Source organism: Delphinus delphis, chromosome 3, assembly GCF_949987515.2.
Source record: "Delphinus delphis chromosome 3, mDelDel1.2, whole genome shotgun sequence".
Lineage (NCBI taxonomy): Eukaryota > Metazoa > Chordata > Mammalia > Artiodactyla > Delphinidae > Delphinus > Delphinus delphis.
Genome location: NC_082685.1, coordinates 160,395,553 through 160,410,418, shown reverse-complemented (window position 1 = coordinate 160,410,418; position 14,866 = coordinate 160,395,553). Strand labels below are relative to the sequence as shown.

At 45.9% G+C, this 14,866-nt stretch overlaps 1 protein-coding gene across 1 annotated transcript in view; it reads right to left on the bottom strand.

Annotated features, from left to right (window-relative positions):
* Nucleotides 1-13,627, bottom strand: part of ANKH (ANKH inorganic pyrophosphate transport regulator) — a 140,509-nt gene extending 126,882 nt beyond the window's left edge. Inside the window, exon 1 of the mRNA XM_060009649.2 lies at nucleotides 13,141-13,627. Within this exon, the coding sequence (XP_059865632.1) occupies nucleotides 13,141-13,236 (96 nt within the window). The 5' untranslated portion in view covers nucleotides 13,237-13,627. The remainder of the gene's footprint in view (nucleotides 1-13,140) is intronic.
* Nucleotides 13,628-14,866: the final 1,239 nt, after the last annotated feature.

Below are 14,866 nucleotides of genomic sequence, written 5' to 3'. Positions count from 1 at the left end.
GGAACTCATTCTCTTCACCAGCTCACTCCAAACCAGCTCTTTTAAAGTTGGGTAACATCACCGTCAGCTGCATCCTCTCCCGGTGGCCAAGTCCATTTGATTCTAGACAGCTTTTCTCTTTTAGTGCTCCCTCCTCGCCCCCAGCCCTACTCTAGGCCTCCTGCAGCTCGCTGGTGGTGGCCACAAGAGCCTCTTAATTGGTTTCCCCACCTCTGCTCTCACCTCCCTCTAATTCATTAGCCACACGGAAACCAAAGTTATCTTTCGAATATGCAAATCCAAGCACATCACACCCCCGCTGAGAACCCTTCAGCATTCCCCAGTGGCCTAATGATCAAGGCCAAACTCCTTACCCTGACTGATGGGGTACTGGCCCACTCACAGTGAGCGTCTGCCATTTTCCACCTGGAACTCTCTTGCTTTCCAGAATAGCAGATACGCCACTCTCTTGATCTGATCTCAGGTCTCAGCTGGAACCAAAGCTTCCCTGACCCTTAGGATGGGTTATAGGATCCTGGGATAAACACCGTATTCTTCCCCCAGCTCGGACCTGAGCACATTCTTTGGCAGGTGCCTGCCTGTCTGTTTGCCCTTCTAGATTCATCGCTGCACAGCTAAAAGTCAGTCCTTTTTCCTGTTCCTCTTTAGTGACTAGCACTGGACCTGCCACGCTGTAGGTGTTCAAGAAACATCTGTTGAATGAACACATTCATGAAGACACTCTTGCCCCCTGCATTCCATATTCTCCATTAATAGTGAAACTATTCTCCATTTAATAGGGAAAACACTCCAAAACAGTATAGTAAGCACCTGAGAAAGAGGGTTACAACTTTCAGCTCATTAAGCAGCCCCCATAATTTGTTTCAAACACCTTGGTGTTTTACTGCCATAATTGTCAACAAATTTGAAAAAGGCTTGGTCCCATTTGTACGTCTAGATTAGAGAAGGGGCCAGTGGTACATGTAGCTACCCTCCCCCAAATTTGTGTCAAACAGCAGCCTATGATAAAGAGAAAATGAAATTTAACCTATCATTTCAAAAAGTGCATGTTACCTAAATCCTAGTAATTCAACTAAAACCGACCAAACAATCAAAAAAAAAAACAACAACAAAAAACCCACTACTGAGCAAATCCAGCCTTAAACATCTTTTCCCCAAAGTAGGAAAAAACAAAACAAAACAAAAAACCCAGCGAAAGTATTGCTGACACACATGTAAAATCCAAGTGTTTCCAGCATCTGTCCTCCAGCACGCTTCTGCCCCTGCTCGCCCCTAACCCAGCTGGCTCTGGTTTAGCAAGTCTCCTTAACGCGAGTCACGGATTCAATACACAGCAAGAACAGTCAGTCGGCTCTAGTCAAGGATGAGTGACAATAAACAGGTGTAGCGGCTGCATGCGTGGCTCAAAGTCTTAGTAATACTGCTTTACATAGGGGCAGCACTTCAGACTTTTCAAAGCTCTTCTGTGTCTAGTCTCTGTGTGGTCTGCCCTTCCAGAAGAAGGTACAGAAACCCTTTATACCTGTTTAACAGCTCGGAAAGCTGAAGCCCCCAGAAGTCGAGTTCTTTGCTCAAGGTCATAGAGCCAGTGGGTGCAGGGATGGAGGAGGTCAAGTCCAGGGGGGCCTATCAGGAGTGGACATTCTTCCTCTCAACCATGTTGTAGTCAGCTTGCAGCACTACTAGAAACTACAGACAAGCCACAGGGACTCAGGGCCTCTCTCAATAAGCATGAACTATTTCCCCTCTCTGTTTGCTCTGCTGCTTTTCTCCAAGGAGGGCTCTAAATAGCAAGAAGACCAGTTTAAACTGAAGAACCCAGGGGCAGAGTGGTAGAAAAGAGAGAAGAACACTTTCTGTTCTATTTCCCCTAAATATCACTAGCTCCACATTTCCCTAGACCAGTCAACTCCAAATACTCTCCTCTGAGACCCTAAGCGTGAACTATTGGTCAGAGAAGACTGGCTGCTCTGCAGAGAGACTGAACGACCCGGCACAGCTGTTCAATCTGCTCATCTTTAAAGTGGGGAAGGTGACGACCCTACCGTACATGCCAGGAGCCTCAGGCAGGACCTGGCACCTTGGAAGGTTGGTTAATTTTTTCCTCCTCTCCCACAAGTTCACCCAGGAAGTTTGGGGACGCAAACTTCTTGAGCATCACTGAACTCATCAAAAAAAGCACTTTTCTCTGCCGTGAAACCTGCAGGGACAGATATCCCCACAGATGTATGAGTAAAACCCACTCACTCCTTTTCCTTCCTGTGCTTCTGCCCAGTCCCAAGTGGAGTACGTATTCGGTCCAAAATGTGCTTACTGACAAGAATGAAAGTCCTGAAAGAGTTTAAAAGTATGACATGATGAAAAACGGAATTGATGTCTCAGCATTTTAAAAAATGCTTTTAATAAAAGAAATCATTTGAAGGAGTTCAGTACCACGTGGCTTTGAAAGAACTAGAACGCAGTTTCCGGGGGCAGAACTCACTGGACAGTAAAATGGCATCCTGGTTGGGAATGTCCACTGGGGGCCGGGGCCACATTCAACAGGCGCCTGCAGGGGAGACTGGGACAACTTTCTACAGCCATGTGGTGTCGCACACAGTGGAAGGCGTGAAAAGGTGCGCATGTGCACAAGTATTTCTAGTGTTAACCCAAAGAAATAATCAGAAGCAAAGATCTCTGAACAAAAATGTTTCAGAGCACTATTTGTAATAGAACGAAACAGGAAAAACTGAACGCCTAGCTACAGAGTATTGTTAAGTAAATTATGGTGTGTCCTTGTGAAAGAATGCCACTAATCATATTTGAGATGAGTACTTAAAATCGAGGGAAACTGCCTGTGATTAAAGTGGAAAGAGGTTACAATTTTGTTTGAAAATACACGGATAGAAAAGAGATGGGAAAGACATGCACTAAAATAATAAATAGCAATAGCTCTAGGTCGTGGGCCTAGAGATAATGCTATATATCCTCATTTGCTTCTTGATACTTTAATTTATTTTTCTTCTTTATACAATGACTATAACCAGAATAAAATTAACAAAAATTTTTTTAAAGAGAGATCCTCTTCAAAAGCCACCAGCTTTCTGAGTAGCTTATGAAGTTAATGAAAATTTTTAAAATGTTGATAAACTATGCATAGCATAAAATTTATTATTTTAACCATTTAAAGTATACAGTTCAGGGCTTCCCTGGTGGTGCAGTGGTTGAGAGTCCGCCTGCCGATGCAGGGGACACGGGTTCGTGCCCCGGTCCGGGAAGATCCCACATGCCACGGAGCGGCTGGGCCCGTGACCCATGGCCGCTGAGCCTGCGCGTCCGGAGCCTGTGCTCCGCAACGGGAGAGGCCACAGCAGTGAGAGACACGCGTACCGCAAAAAAAAAAACCAAAAAAACCCCAATAACTCCCATTTCTCCCCCACCGTAAACCCTGGTAGCTGCTATTCCACTTTCTGTCTCCATGACTTAGACTACTTAAGGTACCTCATATAAGTGGAAGCATACTTCCACATACACAAAAGCATGTCCTTCTGTGTCTGGCTTATTTCACTTCGCATAATGTCCTCAAGGTTCATCTATGTTGTGGCATACATCAAAATTTCATTCCCTTTTTAAGGCTGAATAAATAGCCCATAGTATGTACGTACCACATTTCATTTTATGATGCTAGCTTTACATTTTACGATATGAAGCAGCCTTTAATTTTTAAGCATGTCTGAAAATCAAAATGATCAGCAGTCCATATAACTGAAGGATGTATATCAACTGAAGAACTAAAAACACCAAATCGTACAAAATAAGGGGAAAAGTTATTTTACACAGAAAGTCAAGTTTTCTACCTGCCTTAAATCCACAACATTGAGCCATAGTTTGCAACAGGAAAGAGTAGCAGCGCTACGCACTGTAGTAACGGTGAGTGGCCGAGAACTCAGTTATCTGGGACCAAAGGCATGTGTGTCACTTTGTCTTGGCAATTAAAAAGGCTCCCACAGCACTCAGAACAGCTGTGGCCTCGGAGGGAGGGGCCCCAGAAACCTTCTGGGCTGATGGAAACCCTCCATATCTTGCCTGGTGTGTGGGTTATGTCAGTGTGCATTTGTCATTTGTCAGAACTCATGGACCTGTTCATGTAAGATCTGTGTACCTCACTGTAGGTAAACGATACTGTGATTTTTAAAAAGGAAAGAAAAACAGGTTCACCAGCCTCCTCCCCTGACAGAAGACATATTAAACCTAAAAGCAATTAGAGTAAATAAGAATTTTAGAAAAACAAAAGTGGTTCCGCAGCTCAGCTACTGATGCGCGCGGCCACCGACAGCTTAAGGCCCTTTAGTGGATCTTCGGAACTCAGTCCAAGCTCCTTTCTCCTCGCTGCTGAAACACTGGTTCATCCGGGGAAGACTGGTAAACACTTGGACTAACTACCAACAGTGTCAGGGAACTGCCCAGGTTTGGTAAGCAGCCTGATAGGTGTGAGGCCCAGGTGGTGTTGGCACATAAAGGTGTGGGCCTCAGTGTGGGAGGAGGGGAGGTACGCCCTGACCTCAGGTGGGGCTCCAGGTGATGCAACGCTGCGTCGGAAAAGGGAGGGGGTGGGAACCATAACCCATCCCAAGGAAAAACCACAGTTGAATGTGAGTCCGGAGCAGAGAAAAGACCCTTCACTTCCTATTTTGGATCGGGCTGGTGGCAAGGGTCTTTCCAGTTGCTTCTGCGCTGGTCTTGGCTAGGATCATGAAGAGGTGAAAGTTACCTCTTTCTTATGAAGCGTGGTTACTTGTTACTCTGCTCTGCGCTGGCTGTCTTTATAAAATGTCAAGTTTAGGCCGCACATCGTGGGAGACCGCCGTGTCCCAGCGCAGTAACTTTCCTGCCAAACCATTTAGAGCACTCAGACAATTTGTTTTTCTTTTTTGTAATCTGCTATTTTAGATTCTCCACACTACCATTCCCCTGTACTGAAATGCATGACCCAGTGGCCAACAGATCTCGGGGCTGTTTATGGAGCAGCGGTAAGAGCATAGCTACTTCTTATCATCCTAAAGACAGCTTTGAAAACACAAAGCAGCCACACCTAAGACAACTGGCACATGAGAAAACGACAGTCCGGGACTCAAAACCTTCCCTAGACTTAATGTTATATTTCTAAAAAAACTGAGCAGGGATTCTGACTAGCTTACTGATGTGGACTCATTATTATTTAGTTAAGAGAACAACCAGGAGTGACCAGCTTTCACCATGTAAATGCTCTTGCTGGACCACAACCCGGAAAGCTTCCTGACCCAAACTAATCCTTTCTGTCTCTCTCACAAAATAAGCTACTTTTAGTTCTCACATCCTGGGAGGATTACGGCCACAAAGCCAACTTCTGCCCTCTCTCATTCTTGCCTCAGCTTTCTCCCTAGAAAGCCTCGTTAATCTGCTTTTAAAAACATTCAGCTTTTCAGCCATTTAATTCCAACTGAATGTCCTGAGGAGCCTCAGCCTCACCTTTCTAGTCTCCCTTGAAAGTTCGTATCCAGGGAGTCCCACTTTTGCTTTTAACTTCCTCCCAGCCTGAAGTCACAGGTCCCCACGGCCAGCCGCAGTCCCCAGCCAGGTGGGATGTGCCCAGACAAGGTACAGGAAGTGCACTGGGAACGTGGGCTTGGAGGTGCCTCTCGCCTCCTTGTGCTGGAGAAGAAGGAGCCATACACACAGCCCCTCCCCCCACCCTGAGGCTGGGGACAGAGATGTGGACCCACGTTAGTAAGCGGACTGCCTATTCATACTGACAAACCCATCTACAGAAAGGCAACCCTGTAACAGTGCTGGGTGTCAGACTCATGGAAAGCCTCGCTGATCTTGTGATATCAAAACCCCATAAATAATGTAAAAGCCAGCTAGGGCCCATGAGCTAACTTAGACCAAAATGTACTCTTCCCACAAGAAATGAAGCTGGTCCAGCTGTCCCTTGGGACCACGTGGCATTCCTGGACCAGCTGTCCAGGCTGTTTTCTGATAACTCATTATCTAGGAGAATAAATACCACCTTTGCCCTGACAAATAACTAAGTTCTTTCCCTTGCCAAGGCGGACTTGGAAAACATTTTTGGCATGGAGAAGCAGCCATATAGAACCAGAAAGCTGTGATGCATAAGTCTTCACTTGACTAACTGTAGTCTTGGTCATTTTAAGCTCATTTGTTCTCAGCATGGTGAGCAGTACTTCGTTTTTGGCATAGCCACTGAAAGAGTCCCAAACCACAGAAATAGCAAAATTAAAACAAAACAGAAACAAACCTGGGGTTTGTATGGCTTGATATGAAGTCTGCTAATTTCCCTATCCTGTGACTCTATTCTCATCTTTGCAGATGGGTGGTATCCACTTTGGGGACAGGAGACTTTACAGAGAATGAGGCAGGGGTGACAACCTCCAGATAAGAACTGCCTCTATGTGGTTTACTGTTCATCGCCACGACCACAGACTCACCGCGCTACTGCAGGTACTGAGTACCCTGCCGTATGTTATCACAAACTGCAGTGTGCAATCAGGCATCTCGCTCTGTGATGCTCTGACTGCACAAGTGTTTCATGTATGTTTTCTCAAATAGGACCTGATTTGAGAGCAGAGCCTGTGTCAAATCTGGCAACACTTCCCTTATACAAAGGTCACTTACCTGACATTGACTCTAGAATCTCTCTAGAACAGAAACCAAAATAGGGCAGGGCAGGAGAGCTAGTTTAACAAAGTGTATACACTTTTTTCGCAAGGGAGACCTCCAAAATTCTTTGTTCTTCATTTTTTCATGGATTTCTAATGGATTTTAGTTTGGGGGGCCCAGAGCAGATCCAAAGCAGAAAATTAAAAAGCAAGTATTCAACATGTATTAGCTATTTTTATTAATTATTATTTTTATTTTCTCGGTCGGTGCCAAACTCTTTGCTAAGTATTTTGAGTATCACCTGTCAGTGGATATCCTGTCAGCTGACTGCCAGTACAACCTTCACACGCCACCAAAAAAATGCTCGTTGAGTTTTGCATATAGTATTTATCTAATATGGTAGAGAAAGGTGCAATATAGATTTCTTGTACTACAAAAAGAAAAAGAAAACCAGTGATTTGCATTTTAAAGGATGAGCTTCAGGGACTTCCCTGGCGGTCCAGTGGTTAAGACTTGGCCTTCCAGTGCAGGGGGTGCAGGTTCAATCCCTGGTCGGGGAGCTAAGATACCACATGCCTCTCGGCCATAAAACCAAAATATAAAACAGAAGCAATACTGTAACAAATTCAAGAAAGACTTTAAAATTGTCTGCATCAAAAAAAAAAAACTTTAAAAAATAAAAAGAATAAGCTTCAGTTATCAAGAAAATGCACTCACAGAGGTAGCTCATATCTAGATAATTCTGCAATAAAACAGGGTTTTCTATATTTCTATGACATTGCCACATCAACTAATAAAGTCATAGGTGTTAAAAAAACACTGGATTTAATTTTTTAAATGTAGATACAACCCAAGTCACTCTGGTGTAAGTTTAAAGAGGTTTATTTATTTCAGAGCAAAAAGACATGGGAACCAATTACTGGCCACTAATATAAAACTGGGCTTGTCACATCAAAAAAGTGAGATGATGCTATAAACGATATTACTTGGTACGCTTTTAAAACTGCTTTTAAAGAATCAGATGTATAACTAGAAAGAGATTTAGACATCGTCTTGACGTAAGAAGTATTTGATTATCTTTTGAAGGAGATGCTTGGGAAGACGTATTCTGACAAAGTAGTAGTTAGGCTGGTCATCAAACCACCTCAATAAATAAATGAGTAAAGAAACAAACCGCAGAATTATACCTCTGTGGCTCTAGAAATAATCTACTTACCTAAGTGCAGTGAAAGAGAGGTACTTTAAACACAGATGTACATCTAAAGAAAACTGGGAAACACAGTGGAGAAGTGAGTATCAGTTGGACTAAGGAGGTCACGGTGTCCTTGACTAAATACGGACTGCCAGTGACCTCATTTTCTATGTATGAATGAGAAGCTGAAACAGGCATCAAATTATGCTAGGCATAAAGCCCAAGGCAGTCAGAGAAAACACATTATCTACTTATTACACAGAGATGCTCACTGAAACTTTATGTTGGAAAAAACAAACAAAAAACCTCAGCATTTAAACAACAGGGGAATATACAGCAAAGGAAATTACTGTATGCTCATGCAATCACATATTATACTGCTATTTAAAATCACAGTTAAATACTTTTAAGTGATATGGGAAAAATGCCTCTGTGTTCTGTGAAATACACACATATGTATATCCTCATTTATGTAAAAAAAAAAAAAAAAAAAATTGGCAGGAGATACCCAAAACATTAAAGGGGTTTTTTCTTCAGAGTCAAATTAGAGGTATTTTTACTTTTTTCCTCCATTTTTTAATATGTAACCAAACTTGAAATGGTATATGTTACTTTAATAATTAGAAAAAAATAAATGTTGTTTTGAGATTTAGTCCATTAATATAGAATAGATTGGAAGAGAAAAAAGTCTCTCACCGACCGTTACTTAGAAACTTAACCTGGGATTTACTTTTCTGTCTGTAAGTACTTTGGAAAGTGGAACATACAATGGACACTTTTGTTATTACTTAGGGCAAGCTCTGCCTGGGGAGGTCTCTTCCATCACTTAGTGACCTTGGATGAAGAGTCCCTGCCCAGTAGTGGCCAGTGCCATGCACAACATTCACTTAAAAAAAAAAATTCCTGTACCTCCTGGAGACCTTTTTTTTAAAGGGGGGTGAGGTGGGGGGCATTTCTCTACTTAGTAGATGAGGAGAACATTTATTAAGCTACTTTTCCTGGGCTTCTCTCTCTCTCTTTTTTTTTCCCCCATTTTGTGATGTTAGTAACTTGAAACCCTCTTATACTGTGGAAGCCTAACTCTAGGTTTCTTAAGTTAGAAAGGAGGGCTGGGGAAACATGAAACATTCCTGTTATACATCTTACTCTAGTAATCAACCATCCATATGCAAAACTCTTCATTCACAGATAAATCCCTTGGGTCTTTGATCTATTATATTGGACCCAACCAAATTCAGTGATTCACTCAGGGTTACCTGAAAGAACTCAATCTCGTGAGTGTCAAAGAGTAGACTGCCTGGTACTGAGCAGAACACATTTCTTCTAAAGTGAGAACAACTTCAACTTTTTCTCTTTCAAGTCTTCACAAGAGCTGTCCTTAACATTTTAAGTGTCATTAGGTACCTTATAAAAAAAAGATCACTGATTTATTCTATATAATTTGGTGAACTTGGCTTTTAAGGAATTCAGGGACTTTGTACCAAGTTTAATTTTAAACAGAAATCACAGTCCTTTGAATATGGTGAGATCAAATGGACATTTGCAGACCCTTCTGAAGAAATACATTGTATTTCTTCAACGTATCTTCATATCTTCCATCTTTCTTTAGCAATCTATATTGCTCTAATGATAAAGACTAAGTGATTTCTAAATAATTTTGTGAAGTGTCAGTTGTTTCTTATCTTTTTTCCTCTCTTTTAACCAAAGGCTATGCCAACCTTGCCAAAATAAGACACAGCATTGATTTAATTAATTATCTGGATAATTTGGCCCTTCTTACATGACCCTCTTGGTCACAATCTCCCTTTTCTGAGAAGCCTCGTTATGATTGGCTTACATCTGTTGAGTCTTTAAAATTCAAACTATGACAGCTAAGATTACATTTAAGCCAAGGCTGGAACTCCGAAAAGCCAGAGCTTACTTCTAAATGTCTAAGAACTGCTGGGGGTGGCTCTCAGTGTACAAGCAGAGAGCAGAGTGGCTAAGGGCCAGGAGGATATGGCTGGAGCCCCGGCTCTGGCCTGCACTGCCTATGTGAACTTGGACAAGGGCTTTAACATGCCTAGGCCTCTTATTCTTTCCTCATATATAACACGTGCTGAGATGTTACAAGCACATACTAAGTGCTCGATGAATGGAAGCAATGAATACTTTTGCTTCTCAATCTGTAAAAATAGAAATAAAATGCTAATTCCACATATACTGCAACTACCATCAAGTGTTCTACGCACCTAAAGGGTTCTACAAACATTGTTTTAGTTTCTGCAATAAGGGTGTATTCTCATTTCTTCCATGGTGCCTATGCTTAATATTAAAAAGCAGGTCATTTTATTCCATACAGCTTTTTTTTTTCTTTTTTTCAGTGTAGAATTCAACACTTGCCTCCACCCCCAAATTACCACCACCATCAAAATTGAAAAATGTGATGATAGATTTCATTAGAGTAAATATTCCATAATATTTGGGTTTCTTCCCTAACTGGCCTATAACATTACAGGGAAAGCTCTACATAACGGATAACGTTCATGGAAAACATGAGGAGGCCCTGGACGGGCTGTTACAGGCTTCTTCACAGCAGCCCCACACGTGACACTAATAGCTCTGAGATAATGTGTAATGCCTTCACACAGTCACATGTGCTGCTTATTCAAATTTCAGTGGAATCTTGCCTATAGCTGGGTTTTCATTTTAAAGGTTCTGTCCACATTTCCGACAGAAACGACAAACTGAGATGTTTATTATCATTAAAAAAAACCTCATCTAGGGAACATTTACAATGATTTCAGTATCCTTCTGTTCTTGACAAGTTAGAGACTTAAAAGCTAATGAGCTATTTTATTTTTTAATTTGGGGTTTCTTCATCATCTCGAACACCCATGAACCAGGGACTGTTTTGACCTTTGGACTCCCATGTCACCTAACCTACTAGAATTAGTAAATTACTGAAATGTGAATCATTGTTCACTCATAGCAAGGTATAATATACACCCGCCCACTCTGAAAGAAGAACGGTAGAAACCTACGTGTGTCCATCTGTCCATAGAACATGACAAGACTCCACATCAAGAGCTGCATACTTCCAGAAGTCTACCGTAGACCGGTATTTGTATATAGTAGGTTCACTGTTCCTCCTCTTTACTGTGCCTCAAAGCAGTTGGGGTAAAATGTTCTTTTATTCATGACCCACCTATGACAAGGTCACTCTTTAGCTCACACTGCAATTCTTTCCCTCCAGTTTAACAGTAAGAAAAAGTAAGTTCTGTTCTTTGCACCCTGCCCCATTTTGCGAAATTATCATCTGATACTGGAAGGCAAAGCAAGGTTTTGGAAACATATCAATTTCTTCCCTCCATCTCCCCACCCCTAACTCTGATAAAATATCTCTACCACCAGGCAGCGTGTAGGCTCATAAATACACTGGTGCTTAAGGGATAAGGACCTCAAAGGACACTTACTGATAAAACTTGCTTCAGTGCAACAAGACAACTCTTCCAGCACTTTGCTTATGTCACCTATGACAAGGAGCTTAGCAACGTCTCAAGGATGAGTGTGAATTACTAGACCCACTAGGATAGACCACCTGTGTAGTCGTCTTTTATGTCTACTTCCCTTTTGTGACCTCAGGGAGACCCCTTTCTTTACACTCAAATCAAATCCTTAGTTATATCACCTTGCATTAAATCAAGGCAAATGTGAGGCAATACTGTGGTATGTTTCAGGCCATTTAATTATGGCAAAGAATACTCATTTCTTCCAGTTATCCCTATAATACACACACACACACACACACACACACACATCTGCTACATTTCAGGGAGAAGTGATCAGGTGAGCAGCCTGGGCTTTCTGACAACCTTTGGGGCAGCTCCAATTAGATAAGCTTTAAAACAGTAAAAGGTTGAAGTGAATACACAGCACTTGACTCATCTAAAATGTGCAGTGTAATAAATTCAGGCCTAAAAACCTTTCCAAAGATTAGAGGAAATGCCGAAAGTCACCAGTTAATTATGCAAAAAGGGAAGGTTTTGGGGGGTGGGGGTGGCGGTGGAGCAACAGAGGAGCCCTTGGGGGACCCTGGGGAGGTGCTGGCAGAGCAAAGTGGCAACAGAAAAGATATAATATTTCATCGAAGGAAATAAATTGGCTTACTAGCTAGACAAAGGTCTTCAGAGGCTATGCTGCAATACATTGTGAACACTTGTCAGCAATAAAATTCGAACTAAAAAGTAGCTTACAAGGTGGGCTAAGTATTTGGGAGCTAAACAGTTCCAATCAATCAAAAGTTCTGAGCACAGAGAGACAAATGCAAGCAGATATTCATCAAAAGGAGGAGTCAAATGAACCCCCTTCCGAAAAACTGTTTGGTTTTTGAAAACTAAAGGTGCATCAAGATAGGTGCCTTTTCTATACAAACATCCTTTGAGGTCTCTTGACTTCAAGGAAAAGAAATAAGAGTACTACAACGTCAGGAGCTGCTCAATCACATGCTGGGGCCAGTTCCGACCCCTGCCCATCAAGGTGACAGGCTGCTGCCCTCTTCCCCCAATCCTCTTCCCGGCCTTAAAAATGCAACTGCATCCCGCCGCAGGCCTGCGAAAACGGGCCGCACAGGCAAAGTGCGGAGTACCAGTGCCCCGCTGCTGGAGAGGCTGCAGCGCTCGATTTGCAATGACGCCACATGGAGAGAAATGGGGGAAAACATGAAGAAGAAACAAGGATGAGAAGGCAACAAACAAAAATGTGCTCCCCTTCTCTAGTGGTGCAAGACGGAAAGAAAGGAAAAAAAAAAAAAACCAAACTAGAGATGGCCAATGGTCGGCTTATCAGGACACATATGGGACGCCTCTAATCCATACATGAGCTTAAAAAAAAGTACCTGGGAAATCAACTTGGACACTTTCTAATACAAAATTCTCCCCATGATCCCATCACCGCAAACTCGGGATAAATAAAAACCCCAGCACTCAAGCTATTAGAGACTACAATTTACTTACAAACCAGATGTTTACATAATCACAAATTACATAATACTCCTGTGCACTAAAAATCCTTCTGTAAGTGAAGCTCCAAACCCTCCGGTCTTTTAACGTTTTGCAGGGAGAGCTGGAGAAGTCTGCGGAAGAACTGGGGGGAGGGGGAAATGGAATGCTGGAAAGTCATTGACAAGCTGTCAACCCAACCAAATGTTCCAGGATAAAAAGAGACTCGGAGCAGGTGACTCTCCTCTGTCCCCATCCCCTGACGCACGGGCGTCTAAGGCCAAGGCAGAGGGAGCAGGGCGCAGGGTGCGGGGCGCGGCCGGGGCTTACCTGCTCCCCGAAGTCGATGGCTATGTTGGTGATGCCCAGGGGCACCAGGAACCGGATCAGGGGCCAGTAGTGCGTGAGCGCCGGGAATTTCACCATAGTCCCCGCCGTGGGCGGACCCCACACACATCTGCCGCCGGGAGGAGACTCTGCCGGGAGGCGCGGGCCGAGCAGGCCGGGCGGGGGCGCGGGCGGACTGAGGCCGGGACCGGCCGGGTCTCAGGGCGGCGGCGGCGGCTCCTCGTCGCGGCTGCGGCGCCCTCTCCGAGCGCAGCTGCTCTAGCAGGAGATCCGCAAGCTCAAGTCCATCCCTGCTGCCCTCCCACACAACAAAGATCTGTCGGGAAAAAAAAGAGGAGGGACGGCGGCGGCGGCAGCGGCGGCAGAAGGTTCCGCTGACAGCGGCTCCATTATAAGCGCTCTGGGGCCCGGAAATAAATAACCGCGCGCACGAGGCGCCGCCGCCGCCGCCGCCGCCGCCGCCGCCGCCGCCGCCGCCGCCGCCGCCGCCGCCGCCGCCGCCGCCGCCGCCGCCGCCGCCGCCGCCGCGCAGAGGAAATCAGGGGCGGGCGCGGAGGCGCGGACAACGCCGGCGGCCAGGGGGCGGGCGACGGGCTGGGGAAGGGGCCGGGCCGGGCGGGCGACGCCCTCCTTCCCTCTTTCCCTCCGCCGCCGCCTGCTCTCGGCGCGGCCGCGGGGGGCGCTGCGCACGCACAGGCCGCGGAGCCGCCGCCTCCGCCGCGTCCCGGCGGCGCTGGGTGGGACTCGCCGCGGTGCCCCTTGTCGACCGAGGGGCGGCGGCGCGAGGCTGATGGGGAAGCGGGCCGGGGGCGGCGCGTGGCCCGAAGCCCGAGGGCACCGCGCGGGGAGCCTGAGGGGCGGGCGCACCCAGAGATCCGAAGGCCCCGGGGCAGCCCGGGCTCCCTGGCCGGGCCCTGTCGCCTGAGCCCCGCGGGGCTCGGGCCTGGGGTCCCCGCGCTGTCCGGGGACCGGCCGGGGTGTGTGGGAGACTGGCCGCCAGGGCCGGCGAAGTGAGCGCGGATGCGCGAGGAGGGATCGGGGCGCGCTGGGGTCGGGAGGGAGCGGGTTTGGGAAGCTCCCACTGCCCGCCTGGCGGGCACCGCGCCATACCCCATCCCCGGGTGGCCGCCTCGAGGCAGGCGGGGACGTGAGGAGGAGACCGCTCCGGGAGGGCACCTGCTTGGGGCCCACCTGGACAGCTGGGGGCCCGGGAGAGATGGAGGCGTCGCTCTTGGCGGGCGCGAGAGACCGAGAAAAGGAGCATCTCTCTCAGGGTGTCCAGGGGCGACGGGGACCGCATCCCGGAGGTAAATGCGAGGAGAGCCGCGGGGACCGTCCCCTCAGGCGCCCAGGCTGGGCCGGCCGGCCTTCGGGGTACCCAGACGAGCCTCCAGCGGACTCTGCCTACTGTGAACTGAGATTCTTCTCAATGCACCGCTATTGTAAGCAAGAACAACCAAACTCGAAAAGTCTCTTTTCAATATAGAAGGAGAAAGAAAAATCTGTTTTACAATACTTGCCCCAGTGATTTCAGGGTTAATAATAGCCATGCTGAGTGTTTTACCTAAACTGAAGAACAGTACGGCAGGCAGCAAAGCCAGCATCCATCTCTGCCCCAGCGCGCTGTGACCAGAGGGTCGAGGCCGCGAATGAAAAGCGCCTCAAGAAGGGAGAGAGTGCGTGAACATCATTGTACCTAAAAGGAGGG